This window comes from Aptenodytes forsteri, unplaced genomic scaffold (genome assembly GCF_000699145.1).
Source record: "Aptenodytes forsteri isolate BGI_AS27 unplaced genomic scaffold, ASM69914v1 Scaffold15, whole genome shotgun sequence".
NCBI classification, from domain to species: Eukaryota; Metazoa; Chordata; class Aves; order Sphenisciformes; family Spheniscidae; genus Aptenodytes; species Aptenodytes forsteri.
In genome coordinates, this window is record NW_008795129.1 from 10,454,232 (window position 1) to 10,469,208 (window position 14,977).

The 14,977-nt window shown below is 39.3% G+C and overlaps 1 protein-coding gene across 1 annotated transcript in view; it reads right to left on the minus strand.

Annotated features, from left to right (window-relative positions):
* Positions 1–201: 201 nt before the first annotated feature.
* The window catches only part of LOC103897677 (gamma-aminobutyric acid receptor subunit pi), a 79,519-nt gene continuing 64,743 nt past the window's right edge, over positions 202–14,977 (minus strand). The window contains 3 exon segments of the mRNA XM_009277788.2: positions 202–513; positions 6,167–6,360; positions 7,236–7,388. Of these exon segments, the coding sequence (XP_009276063.2) occupies positions 202–513; positions 6,167–6,360; positions 7,236–7,388 (659 nt within the window).

Consider the following 14,977-nt stretch of genomic DNA (forward strand, 5'->3'; position numbering starts at 1 on the left):
ATATTTAAAAAGGTCTTACTGGCCTTTGATAAATAGTTTAATATGGGACATGCACGCTAATAGGAAAGTCAGTTTTGGATGACAGTCATTTAACAACGGAAAAGTGAGTTAACAAGAAACTTTGTAGAAATTCTTGAGAAGATGGCATGTCCTTTCATATCCACTTTCTAAACTTTAAACCAATTTTACACATTAAAATATTTAGAAATACAAATAATACACCCAATAAAATACATTAATTATGATGAATGATAACGGGAAAGAAAATCTGGCATAGTTGTCTATGTGGTAAGGATTTTTAACATGGAAGCAATCAAAGATACAGAAAAGTCTTTTCATTACTGACATTGGTGAACTACACCCACTGCGTTTACTTCTCTCCCTTTTTCCGTCGATGCTGGTTTTGCTGCTCTTGTTTGAATCGATCTTGTTCATATTGTCAGGGGCACTGCAACTGTTAGTGACTGCTGCCAGGACTCCATTCCTCTCTTCTTCAGCCTCTTCATCCTCATCCTGATAGGAAACAAAACAGCAGGTACTTAAGTGCGTGTTTCATCGCCTATTTACTTTAGAGCTACAGTAAATAATAGGATTTTTCTTACGAGTCCTCCTGTTGCTCGCGCCTTAATTTCAAGGGCAAGCACATACATGCACCAGACAGCTCCTTTCAGCTTCCAAAGCCTCCGTTTACAGGAAAAACACTGACTTAAACAACATCTTACTTTAAAAGCTTTCGTAGGACTGTTGAGCAAAGCTGGATTTGTTCAAATATGGCCCACTAAGCTTTACTTAAGACAGCAGCAAATCCATGAAATGCACAACAATAAGCTGTCTTCTGCTCAGGGAAAATACTGGTGAAGGTCAGTGTCTAGAAAGTGGGTAAAGCAAAGCCCCAGTCTGGAGATGGAGAAGGTGCGGGAGCTGCCAGACCAGCTAGTCAAGCTGGTTGCACCCCAAATCAAGCACCCCAGAATACAAGACACTTTCCTTCTGTGCAGTTGGCTACTCTATTCCCAGTGCTTTGTGATGAAAATCAAATTACTTAAAAAAAAACAAACAAACAAACAAAAGCACAAAAAAAGAGGATCATAAAGCGGGACAGGCCACACAACTAATTCAATACTAAATAGCTCATGCTACTTTCTTTCAAGTCCTGAAACCCATTCTTTAAGTTCAAAATTATGCTAAGGTTAAGCAGATTTTTATGTGCTTCACTGCATCAAGATAGCTCTTTGGAGAATGTTGTATAAGCCTTTTGGTGGGTTTTGTTTCTTTGATTAGAAATGGCTCGGAGCCATGAAGTTCATGTATGAAATCTTCACCCTTTGAAGTCAGCGGATTTTCTGTTACTGGCTCAGAGGACACAGGATTAGACATCAGCTGCAGCTTCAGCTCTAAACACAAACTTTCTTGAAAGTTCTGGGGTATTTAGTTTGGTTTGGGATATTGCAGAGATACCAGCAGATCCAACCTACAAAGATTGGCTCCAACTTTGTACCTAAACTAAACCTGAATTTGTATAGTTGGAGGAGGGGTCATTTTAATTCAGGCAGGTGTACACATAATTTTAATCTTCTCCTGATGATTTTATTACCTTCCAAATCAGTGAACGGCATACAAGCAAGAAAAGACTAAAAATTTATTTGTGAAATGTAGAATGCAGAATCTCTTTCCTCTGACCAATTTGCTTTATCCATTTGCATCGTGAGAAGAAAAAGATTAGACAAGGACAAACTTTAGAAAAGTTAAGATGTACAGCACTATGTGTAGCCACACAAAAAGCTCATTTAGAAATATCCCAGCTATTAAAGTCAAAGAAAGCTCATTAAGCCACCTGAGTGATCTCCATGCCGGTGCAGAATTGCTCTTCTGCCCAAGGTACTTGTAGACGGCACGGTTCTTGAGTCTTTCTTCATCTAAAATTAGTAATGTCCTTGAAAATTAAAGTGGAGTCTGGGCAATGTCCTTAGACTGCTGTGAATCAATGAAGCAGAACAGATGGAGCTAGAAAAAGGGATTATTACTGCTCTTCATTTTCAATTTGCCAAAAAATCCAGTATATTTTATTTGAGAGAGATAAATGTAGCTCAACACAATGTGTCATCCTAAAAATACACTGACTGCAAAACCTTGCTCATCCTCCACCTAGCCTCCTGCAGGTACGTGAGAATTTTGAAACGAAAGGCCAGGGTAAAAATCTGCCTATAAAGCATTAAGAGGATCAATCCATAAAATTCCAGTCTGAACCTTAAACAATCCCCAGGGTAGTACTAAAACTCAAACCTGGAGTTTTACTTGGGGCCTAACTCTGTTATAAATACCTAGCTCTTCTGCTTCAAAAGGTTCAGGCAGCTGAGGGAAGCGCTGGGGTTGGCAGAGGAGCCTTTGTCAGCAGCGCCTGGCACTTGAAACAAGGCAGCGGAGCGACAGCCTAATGAATGCACCCGGTGCTTCCAAAGTTAATAAAATAAAGAAACCTGTCGGAAGAGTCCTGACTTTTTTCCACTGCTCTCATTTTTTAGAAAGGGAAAAAAGAGCAAAACAACATCTATACTTCAAAACTGTCAGGATTTGGGGCATTATTCAGTGTAAGAGTCTATTTGTCTCTCAGGTAGGGCTAGCTAAAACTTGTACAGAATTAGTTTTACTGCAGAGCATGAAAGGACATTGTGTACGTGCCGTTTTTCTTTTCACACAACCGCATGTGAACAATTCGCAGGAGACTGATGCTTTATTAGGCTGTTCTTAACTCCTTTCTACTCCCCAAGAGGCAGTTATTACTTAAGCAGAAAATACCATACACGGTGCATATGTACTTGATTCTGTTTGCAGTGTTACAAGGCAGGGCTCTCGCAGAACAGAGACAAATTTACAGCAAAAGTGCTGTATCACATTGCTTCAAAAGGAGAAAGCTAATCTAGAGGAGAACCACAACTCGTAGTTTATAAAAAAATAGTCTTATAAACTGGGACTATCAAGGGACTTTTCCAACATGCTATGAAGAACTGAATGTGATGAAAGATTAAGCTGGTTTACATTATATTAAAAAATTGTGTTGCAAGTGTTCAACTGTGGCTCTAATTTTGAATGTCACACTAAGTTTTCTCTGGATTCCAGCTGTATATGAGAAAATGGCAGCTGGCACTAAGAAGGGCTGTGTTTGGATACAAAATTGGTAGCATCCAGGAAAGGTACTGTACATCACATGAAAAGCACTGTATATGGCACGTGCTGCTGTGGCTGCTGTTTATGCTAACTGAAGTGTTTGCTGACATCTAACAGCCAACAGAATTGAGGAAAGCTGTAACTTCCATTGAATAATAAAGATGCTCAAGATTAAAAATATTTCAACCTAGAGCATTGCACACCCAGAGCTTCTTCAGTGTTCAGAAAGACTGCACGATGCTTGCACAGAAATGCTGAGTAGGCTGAACACTGCCCTTGTAACCTTATTTTCAGTTTTCAAACTTTTCTCCTTTCTGACCAAAAGGGAGAGGTTTAGGTGAAAGACAGATGAAGGCCAAGGAGGAATTCTCTGTTTTATAGGAGGGCACAATTCACACCTTTGTTTAAAAGAGAAGAAACCCAGGATTTTGCAGAGGCAACCTCTCCATTTAGGCAGTCTGTTATGCAGTTGATGTGAATGGCACATTTTGCCTGACCTTCTTTGCAGCAGGTGGTTCCTCTGCTGTTGCCATTAGCTTTGAAGCTGTCTCTGTGGGTCCCGGTTCACGTGATGGGAGACACTGCAAGAGTGTGGATATGACGAGCTGTTTCACCAGTTTATGTTCTAAACTGGAGACTCCAAGGGCTTCAAAAGAACATCATATGCCAGTACCCAACTGCTTTAAAGAGCAAAGCAGAAAGCAAACCAGTGCAACTAATTCCTATACAAAGCAGAGGGTTACATTTTCAATGCACCTCCTACATTTATTTACATAATTCTGAGTGCAAATTTTGTATCAGCTCACATATGGGAATAACAAACTGGGAAGTGAGATTTCTAATTAACCTATGTCCACAAGAGAATATGATAACGAGGAGCACACATTTATGGTGACGATACTCACACAGAAATTTGTTAAGTACCTGCTAGACAGTGACATGAGATTTTAGCTGCTACTTCTGTCCTTGCGATGTTTTGTTTTTTACAGTGAGAAATGAGAAACACAAGTCAGGTGTGCTCTCCATGGCACCCTGCTCAGTAAGCGGTGCTTGTCCTTGGCTACAGTAGGAAAAGGACATGACAGGCATTTTCCTTAGTCTACGGAGTCTTGAGTTGATCTAGGACCAACCAGCTGCCCCTTCCCTTATATGCTTGTGTTTGTGCAGGCGAGAAGTGAGTGGGACTGGCTTGCTCAGTCCTGAGGCACAGGAGAAGGCAGGAAACATGCCTGAAGTGACAGACCATTCCTTTCAGTCATTAAGTCCATCACAGAACTGCACCTTAAGTCTTTCTTCCTTCCTCATTTTAGAGCTGTACCTCCACTTACTTCCATGCACGTCTTTCAAGCCCACGACTTCCCATGTCTCTGCCCCACCTGCAAGCACTAGTACATGTGCCCCAAATGAAAGGGAATCTGACACAGGTAGGCAAAGGCAAGGTCAGTCATAAGTGCCCTTCACAGATCCAAAGATGCTTAATCATCCAAGCCCTGAAACACTTTATTTTCTTGCCCAAACCTCCAATAAGCTTTTTTTTTTTCTTCTGCTCTATGAGCAAAATGACAACCACTTACTTCATAAGACGGATATGCTCAGAGGGAATTGTCGCTGACGCTACCTTGCCAAGAAAAATTACTTTCAGGCTTTCCACTCAAATCCTCATACAAAATGAGTGTTTGCCCATTTGCAGACATTCCCCCATTAGATGTTGTCTTTTAAAACCTACTGGGTGGCTCAGTTTTGTGTCCGTTTTTCAATCCTTCTCCACACACCTAGATCTAATGACAGCTTTGAACATATTCCTGTGCATTTACAGAACCTATCTCTCATCCAAACAGCCAAAATCCCATATTAATCGTTGAACTATCTAGGCATAAAAAACCACATCTTGGCTGGTCTTCATTGTTTTTAGGCTTCTCCACTTGAACTCAATATCCTGTTTCTTGAGCCTAGCGAGGAGCTTTGCTTAGGCATTTGTGATGCTCTGTTCTAGTTTGGCTTAAATAGTTAACAATCTTTCTTCTTCTGGCCATTTATCCCTACAGCACTCAACCAAACTTTTTCCTGCTTTTTTTTCTGTTATTCTCACTTTCCATGTTTTGCTTTTTTCCTGTTCATCCAGAAGTTTCATAAGCTGCTTAAAATTTTTTTTTCTGTCATGCATATTAGATTCAGTTCCGTAATTAAAAGCTGCAAGACAATCAGCTTCCAACTTCCTTGTGATTTCTTTTTCACTGCTTATGAAAGCAGTGCTAAACACTGGAGATGGAAGATGCGACAAAACTTCTTCATGAACCTGCCCTGATTATTTCAGCAAGATAACCACCAGACTCAAAAATGCCTATGTTGATTTGATCCCTTTTTATTTTAAGTATATTTTACAGTATTCCAGAGTTGTGAGAAGCTCATTAGGGCAGCAAAAAAGTGCTGCTATAATAATGATGCAGAACAGAAAGTGAATTCCAGTCTGACCTTCAGCTGCAGCTGTTGAAAGAGAAGGTGTAAGTGGAAGGCTATAGGGATCTGATACACCTAGTACGTGAAGCTGTCGGCTACTAAACTGACTCATGTACCATGCATGTGCAGAAGGTTTCATAAACAGAATGTGATAAAACCTTTTCTTTTTTTCTGTATTGCAGTAAGATCAAGTCACCGAGCTCAGTCTAATTTTTGAACTGTAAATAAGCATATATCATTGTGGGGAGACGAGTGCCTATGATTTTTGTGATACCTCTAGCACATTGTTTGATAAATGGCTGTAAAGTCCATGCCAAAAGAGAGAATCATTATAGAAGGGTGTTTCAGTTTGTTTGATCTCTTCCAAAAAATTCCAGGTATACAAATAATTTTTCTTTTTCTCAAGGTTATTCTGTTTTCAGTCCTTATTCTAAAATAGAAACTTCCTTAAATACATTTACCATTAGTGCTAAGATAATTCATTCTCTTTAGCAGGTATAATTGAAGCCTGTTGTGTAGGACAACAATCAAAGAATTAAAATACCTTTGGAAGTTCCTTTGAACTGAGTCGATGCAGGGTGCAGAAATGAGCCACGGCATACTCTAACAGTGCTCCAAAGATGAAACTGAAGCAGATACCGAGGTACACATCAATTGCCTTAATAAAGCAATTAGCATTTGGGAGTGAAGTCCTGGCTCCCATCATCAGTGTTGTCATAGTAAGGACTGTGGTAACACCTGTGGAATGCAAAAACATACGTTCTGATAAAACACGGATAGCAATGAGGGCCTCTACTGCAAGGGCCCTGCTAGAAAACAGTTGTTCTGGCTCTGTGAACTCCTAGTATGCCACAGCACTTATGTGTCATGTTTTGGAAAGAAGACTTTCAAATGAACTTGTGATTCTGAAGTTAAATGTTTAAAAACACTCATGAAAACTGTTTGTAAGGCTGAGAAGACTGGAAATTAAAATGAGAGAGATTTTGGTGTCATAGAATGTATATTTATGATTAACATCTTATTATTGCAATACTATGCAAACGCTCCCTTTAAAACAGTCAGATATCATTTTGCTCAGTGCAGTTGCCCACTAGCCTCATTTGATGTCAAATCTTTCTTTCTTCCCTTCCTACAGAAGTAGGAGTATTTTTCCCACCCCACCTGCAGCCTGATCAGAACTGATTTGCATTCGTTCCCTTTCAGAATCTCCTTTATTTGAAATTAATTATATTTAATCTCTTATAATTCTCTTATTATTCATGTGTTAATTAGTACGTATCATTAACCTTCACAAAAGCCTCACAATTCTGTCTGTGCATGCCATGTGTTTGAATATGTTGAAATTATTTCCAAAATGACTGAGTTGTCCTTTGCTTTCAGCAGCCTCCCCTGCCTCCAAGTCTCCTGTAGCTCTCAAAGGCGTTTGCTTAGTTAAAGAATAGCAAGGCTTTAAGGGGAATATGCACGATGTACTGCAGATGGCAAACCAGAAAAGTAATTCCATAAAACTTAGAAGTGTTGGCAACTTTTGGAAATGGATGCCATGTACGTGCAATAAAGCAAGCATCTTAATGATCCAACTCTTGGTTTGTTTTGCTTTATCAGCTTCTCACCTATGCAGATTCTGGCTGGAACTGATGACTGGCTTATCCAAAACGATACCCAGGAGAGCACGACCAGTAGGATTGATGGTACGTACGTCTCTAGTATGAAATACAAGATGTTTCTCTTGAGTTCAAAGTGAAACACTAGTTTTGGGTAATGTCCTGTGGAAAGAGCAGGAAAAAAAATATTGTGAATGTGCAACTCATAAAAAGTTCTTTAAATTATCAACCTGTATTATTTTTGTACATTATTATGCAGTAAAAGCTTAACAAACACGCTTGGAGAAAAATAACACAGTGCTGAAAAATTCTACCATGAAGACTCTAAATTGAACTGAAGGAAAAGAATCAAAATATGTAACACCCAGTCACCACACCCAGAGTTTCATTAAAGATGTCTTGAATTGGAAATTCACTGAGGATTAGTGAAGGAAAAAATAAATCCATCAATGTGTGGGAAGGATGTTTCATTATATAACACAATGCAAGGAAATTTGATATCACATATGTATTTAGCCATGGTTATTAATAAGAATTACCACAATGAGCTATAAACTAGCATAATAACAATTGTAATTTTATGAAGTTAGCATGGGTCCTTATCTTTAACTGCCCCACAAATCTGGATTATTGTGCTTTTTTTTTTTTCATTTGCTATTACTCAAGATGTGGAACAAAGGTACATTCTCTGATACTGCTGACCTAACTCTTATATTCCACTTAAAAAAAGCAGTGTCTTTGCATCTTCACTATCTATTTTTTCTTTACATTAGTGCATCGCAGTGTTTGTGTCATTCTGAGCAGTGTCACTGTTGTGGCACAAACGGTTTGCTTCTAAGTGAGTGATGTCCAGAAGATGAAAGTTTGGGCTCACAGAGTCAAATACAGAATCGGGTTTCATAAGGGGACAGCACACTGGTAAGCAAAGCCCGAATTTGTTATCCAGCTCACTAACTGAGCAAAATTTGGCTATGTTTGGGCAACAGAAGTGCAGGATCTGAAATTGTTACCAGTCCAACGGATCAAAGTAAGGCAAAAGCTTGCTTTGTAGTAACTTAAATGTGCAGAACAGACTTTTTATTCGGAAGTTCAAAGTTCAAAATTAAGTGTTAATGTGTTTAAGTTTTTTAAAACATTGTTTTAACAAAAATCTTGAACCAGAATATCAGTGAGAGAGTAATGCTTGAATATACTATGGTCAGCTAGCTTTGGCTTTGTCTACTTTAATCCAACAAATGATGATCTCCAGGACCTATGTTTGTTTCCAATGCTGAGTGCTGTGAGTCAGGACAGAACTACAGAACTGTGAATGCACTTTAGCAACAACAATATATGCATAGACAGGCTATTTGTGCATCCCTCAGGTGTGCTGTGAGACATGAAGTCAAAGAAAAGAGTACTTTTAAAAGCTTGAAATGCAAGTAATGGATGCCAAGAAATGTCTTGCTCCCAGGCTAGAAAATGGATGGTTAAATTTCCATTTTTAAAAGTATTGTATAAATTGCATCCAGAGAACAATAAGGTTTCATAGAACTCTTAAAATCAGAAAGAATCACTAGATTATGTAGTCCCTAATCACAAGTCATTAAATTTCCCCAATTATCCCTTGCTTTGAACTCAATCACTTTGATTGGAATAGAGTCCACCTTTCACACAGACATCTAGACTTAATCCGAGGACATCAAGACATGCAGCATCCGCCACTTCTCTCAGTAATCTGTTACAACAATTAAAATAATTCTATCTGCTAAAAAAGAATGCCTAATTTCTAATCTTAATCTGATTTAAGAAAGGTTAATCAAGCTTTCTGCCATGTTGACTCTGCCTTTTCACTAGTAGACTAAATAGTCCTTTGGTAGCCAGCTCTTTCTCCTCCTGAAGGTACAAATACATCGTACTTAGGGTTCTTCTTTGTAAGTTCAACATATTGAGTTCTTCAGGTTTCTGACCGATAGAAAAAAGGATACAAAGATGGACAGTAGACTTTAACTCTGTCCATGAGGCAGGAGATACAAAGATGATTTATACCATTATCATCACTTTTATGTGAAAAGAGAAACATTACATTAGTGTACCTCTATCAATACTGTGATTTTTACCAATACAGTTGTTTCAGTAAAAGTCATTTTGCCCACCAAAATTGATGTTAAGTGTAAGCAGACCAAAGTAAAGCACTTAAAAGTTAGGAAGCGCAAAACTTACAGTTGACTGTGCAACATTACTTCTGCTTCTGTCTGCGCTCATCCTTGCACTAAATCAAACACTAGTGCTATGGAAAAACACTGCGTCTGTACAATAAAAGACTATAGCATAAAGCATATTTCAGGAAAGAGAATTAGGGTTGTACAGGCCATTGTAAATCTGTGGCTTCCTAGTGTGCAAGAGCAAGCACTTAAAACCTTAATAAAAACTGTTAAGGATTTTATTAATTTCGCTTGCAATCTTCTAGGCTGCTATTTAACTAGGACTCAAAACAGATACTTTTAAATAGAAAGACAAAATTTTCTCTGCAGTGTTTGTACCCCAAACCGTCGTTACTGTGGCATGGTTGCAGCTAGCGCACAAAAGACGATGGCACGGCCACCGTGAGTGAGGGAAGGTTGTCAACCCAGAGCTCACGTGAGGGTGCAAAGGGTGCAAACCATCAGCAGGAAACAGAATCCTCCACAAAAGTCATTTGTCTTGTGTTTCTGTGCTGACCATAGGGAAGGATGTGGAGGCACGCACGCAGCAAAGGGGAGGGAAGAGACTGGACCGTGCTTCCTGCAGACTACCACAGGCACTTGGGGGTTCCTGTGGTTCAGCCTTAGAGCTTGTCTTTAAGAAGGGAGACTCTGAAATAGCCAATACATAATAGCCATACAGCAATACCCTCTCCTCGTTAGCACCCTACAACTGTATCTCCATTCACCTTAGTATAAAAGTCAAGTGTGTACATGGGAAGTTAGTTCAAAATACCAAACTTGAAAGTCACACTTTGGCACTTTGCTGCAATTTCCAAGTGTAGACGAGCCCTTCGAATGTTCCCGTGTTCTCTCATGTTACTTTTCCTGATGCCAGGAATTTCTGAAGCCATATGAACAACAAAGAGAAATAGAGATGTAACAGCTTATAGCTGAGCGGCTTTTTGGGGAACAAAGAAAAGGCATTTCTCTAACCTTAAGGCTTTCTGCTTGCCAGAATCCAAAGACACATCACGGACATGGTAATAATAGTGTCAGCATTTCTCTAAAGAGTTCAGAAGAGCTTTTATAATGGAAATTTTGAAGCAACCTATATAAAGAATTCATATGAGCTCCTCCTGTAATAAACTGGAGGAAGAAGTAGTCAAGAAAAAGTATGCAGTGCATACTTATCATGCTAAAGAAACGAGCAATGGGACAAAATGAAGATAGGGAAATATTACAGTCCTTTTTTCATGTATACTCCACAAGTACTAAAAGTTATCATCTTTAAAAAGAAACAGATTTGCTACTCCTATTACGTGGGTTGCGTATGAGATAGTAATGCTATATCTCATTGCCTTTGACTTGCACATCCGAGACTATGGTGCCATCAGTCACATCAAAAGTAAAACAGGTTCATGTAATCCTAGTCCTGGCTTTACTAGAGTTAACTCAAGTACACCTCAGGTTAACTCCCCAAAACCGTCAAGTTTGCCCCTTGCTTGAGTCTTATTGACAACAAAATATTTGCATTAAAATTAGGAGATGCTTTTTCATTCAAGTTTCTGGCCCATGACGGATGGCACCTCAGTGTGTGACTGCTCTGATTTAAATTTGATAATGTGATGGAAATAATCTCTGTGCAGATAGCGTACTCTGCAGCAAAGGCACAGCGTTAGCGCTTGTCAAAGTATCGAATTACTGTGTTTAACAGTTTCTCAGATGAATCTGAACCTAAATGACTGTCAGTATACATACTCTAAACCCACCAGAAGGTGAGGTATTCTACTTAGGTCACCCCACAGTGAAAGAAGATGAAGCTGAGTTACTTGGGCTTTATAGAATTTACTAGAGGGCAGAAGTACAAAACTAGACAGTACCTCTAGCTCGTAGATGAAGAACAAATCTAGATAGCAGACTATAGTCACCATACCTACTCTAACTCTCTCTACTGCTTTAAAAAAAAAAAAAAAAGAGTACCCTAGAAAGTAGAAAGAGGTGAAAGAAATCAAGTTTCAGTTGGTTCCAGCTGACTACTTTTGTTTCAGTATCATAAAAATTATACCAGCATAGACTCTTTCCCAGTAGCTGAGCAGGTGTAGGTCTAGGTCTAAGGCAGATCTTTCTGAAGGCAAGAAAAGCTAGTTTATTCCTCTTTAGAACTTGCCTTTGAAGTTTGGCTTTTGGCTTCTGAAACCAATATTCTAATTTACAGCACTGCATATCTGACAGTTCGTATAGATCTTGCCATAACACTGATGATTTTATCAACACTGACTATCGCTGCACTGCCTGAGAAATAGATATAAACCTAAACAAACAGGTTTCCTTATCACCCTAGGTCATCCATTTTTTGTTTATCCCATTTTTCTATGGTGTCTGTTCCCAGCTGATGGCAGAACGCTGCATCTCTGCTCCTTCCTGCTGCCCTCTGACCAGCGGACAGTCACAGCAGAGGTGCCTGAAGGAAGGACTGATGCTCTACAAACGCTGCCAGCAGTTCCTAACTTCCACTCTAGTGTGACGGGATGGGAGCATCTTCCCCACAGTTACCTCCTGTGGACTTTTTGACGAACTCTACTCCAGTGAAAGACTGCTCCACATCACTCTTTATGTAAGAAGCACTTTGGTATCCTGCACAGGGGTGTGTAGTCAGGCACAAAGAGCACATTCTTCTCTATCATGAAATATGTATGCTAGCCTCTTGGGTGCCAGCTAAAATGTGCGATGTACATCTCACACAAGTGCGTCAGTATAACTCCACCAATGCATCATTTTATTCTCTTCTTGCACCTTTTAAGGGCACAGTACAGGAAAGCTTTAAATAGAATTTTACTGCTTTAACTATGTGCTGAAAATGTAGTTTTCAGTATGCAATTTTTTTATTGCTCGTTTACAATGAACATATGCATTAATGAGCGGGTAGTGTCCCCACTTTTACCCAATAAATAAGTTGTGCAACTGAAATGCAATTCTTTGACTGATGTAGGATGCTAAGAGTGTCAATATATATGGTTAATATGTTATTACAGCTCCTTTGTCCCTCCCTCAGAGAACAATCATAGTCTTCTGTTCTTCACAGTCAAGATCTTATAAACTACCTCTTTTCCTACTTGTTCTTCAGAGGTGAACTAAAGGAAATGAAAGATCAGGGCAGGCTTCTCAACATGTGTTTCATCTTTATGAAAATGCTTTACAAAAAATGAGTTTGAAATTCAAATTTCCTAAGAATGAAACAAACCCTTTCATGTAGTGTTTGTGTGCAGAAATATTTATCCATTTAGCTTACCGGTAAAAAAAAAAAAAAATTACAAGACAACTATGCTACAGAAAGTTTTCCAAGTGTTTATGTGTATTTTTGTCTATACCACAAAGAACTTGCCAGAAGTTAACAAAAAAAATGCCTCTTCTTAATATCTTTGATATTCATTCCATTCATTGCATTTCCATATGTTTTTACGTTACCGTAACTTTTTCAACGCATTTTCCAAAACTGTTTTCTTTCTAAACTGTTCTACATTGCAGAAGTATGACAAAAACAACTCATGATGGAAAACTTTTCAACATCAACTCAAGTGGAAAACCTCGCTTACAAAGAGTGATTATATGAGCTCAGATAGGTAAGTTGAACGTAACATAGTAACAGATATATATGTGTATGTAACTGCTTGAATCTTAGGTGAGGCTGACCAAAGACTCACCAGATAAGATTATACTGAATATGGTTCTGAGATTGTTTGTAAGCCCTGTATGGCAAAGATGACATTCTCAGAAATAACAATTGGAGAGCAATTACAGATTATAAAAGAACTGATAAAGGGAACGAGAGAAGTTACTCAGTGTACCATACCTCAAAAAATGAAGAATTGAAAATCCTAGAAAAGTTTGATTGTTAACTAAGAAATCTCCTGAGCCTTGGGAAACTGCAGATGGGCCTATAGGACAAAGCAAGGTAATGCCTCTATTTCAAGAGAAAGAGACTGTGACTGATGAACATACACTCTGCGTAGGAGTCTGTTACATTATACACTCTTATACACCCTTTCCAGTTTATATACTTTTTATTTTCAGATCACTAATTATAAACGAGAGCAACTCATTACTGGCTTAGTTGTGACCTCCCACCTAAGAAGCCAATAACATGGAGTGGCCAGGGGTCAGCAGAGTTTCAACACTGCATAGCCAAACGAGGTCTGATGAGGCCTCTAGCCCAAGGAGACTAAAGTGGGATTTGTGATAGACATCAAAATCCTGGCAGTGACTGCAGACAAGGAACAGCAGCCAGCTCCCTTTGCAATCTTTTTCAAGAGGGCAAATGTCTTCTCTTTGTGCATCAAGGAGAGGAGACTGACTTTATGCTTCTGTCTCTTCTTTCCCTCTGTTCTGCCAAAATAATACCATTTGAATATGCCATTTTGCTGACTTCATGGTTTGCTAAGCAGGGAAGTGCACTGAGAGCCTTGACTGCCTGACATAACTCTCCCTGCCTTCTGGGCTCAGGCTGAAGACTCGGTGTTAGACTAGACCTGAGCAAGCTGAGCCTCTTCATTCCTGCTGCTGCTGAAGATTTGGCAGGAGGGTTGCAGGAGTGAGAGTAAGACTAAGGAAAGTTGCCAGCCAGAAGAAAAGCTATCAACAGCCAATTAGCCTCAAGTATTAAATGACGTTTTTGCTTCTTTCTCCAAATAAATTGTTAATTGAGATTAATTAGCTATCGCTTGCTGTCAAAATAGAAGCATTTATCGAGTGGGAACACATAGGGTCTGTCCTGTGCCCAGTACTGCTCACTAACAAACATGATGATATACCAAGTATCTTTTAAGAGGGGAACGTTAGCACATTGGAGAACAGGATTAAAGTTCAAAATTATCTCAACAACTATCAAAAACAGCCTGAGTAAAACAAGACGCAATTCAACAAAAGCAAGTACAAAGTCTTACACTCCGATGGGAATTACTAGCTCCCTAAACAGAGGAACAAGGAATATGTGGCTACAGGGCAATGAAGGAGGTGGAGTACTAGAAGGAATCGCAGGCTGAATAAGGTCAAAAATGCACAACAATTTTCTGCAAGAAAAGCAAATATCAACCCAGAATGGATAAAGAGGAACAGAGTTCATAAAATGCATTAAGTAAACCCTTCCCTCTATGGAGGATATCTGATGGGAACAGGGTACCCAGTTTTGGGTGCTGCACATCAGCAAAGATATAGGATCATAGAATTTAATAATAACCTCTCAGCTGTTAATTCATAGAATCATAGAATTGTTTAGGTTGGAAAAGACCTTTAAGATCATCAAGTCCAACCATTAACCTAACAGTGCCAAGTCCACCACTAAACCACATCCCTAAGCACCACATCTACACGTCTTTTAAATACCACCAGGGATGGGGACTCAACCACTTCCCTGGGCAGCCTGTTCCAATGCTTCACAACCCTTTCGGTGAAGAAATTTTTCCTCATGTCCAATCTAAACCTCCCCTGGCACAACTTGAGGCCATTTCCTCTTGTCCTTTTGCTTGTTACTTGGGAGAAGAGACCGACACCCACCTCGCTACAACCTCCTTTCAGGTAGTTGTAGAGAGC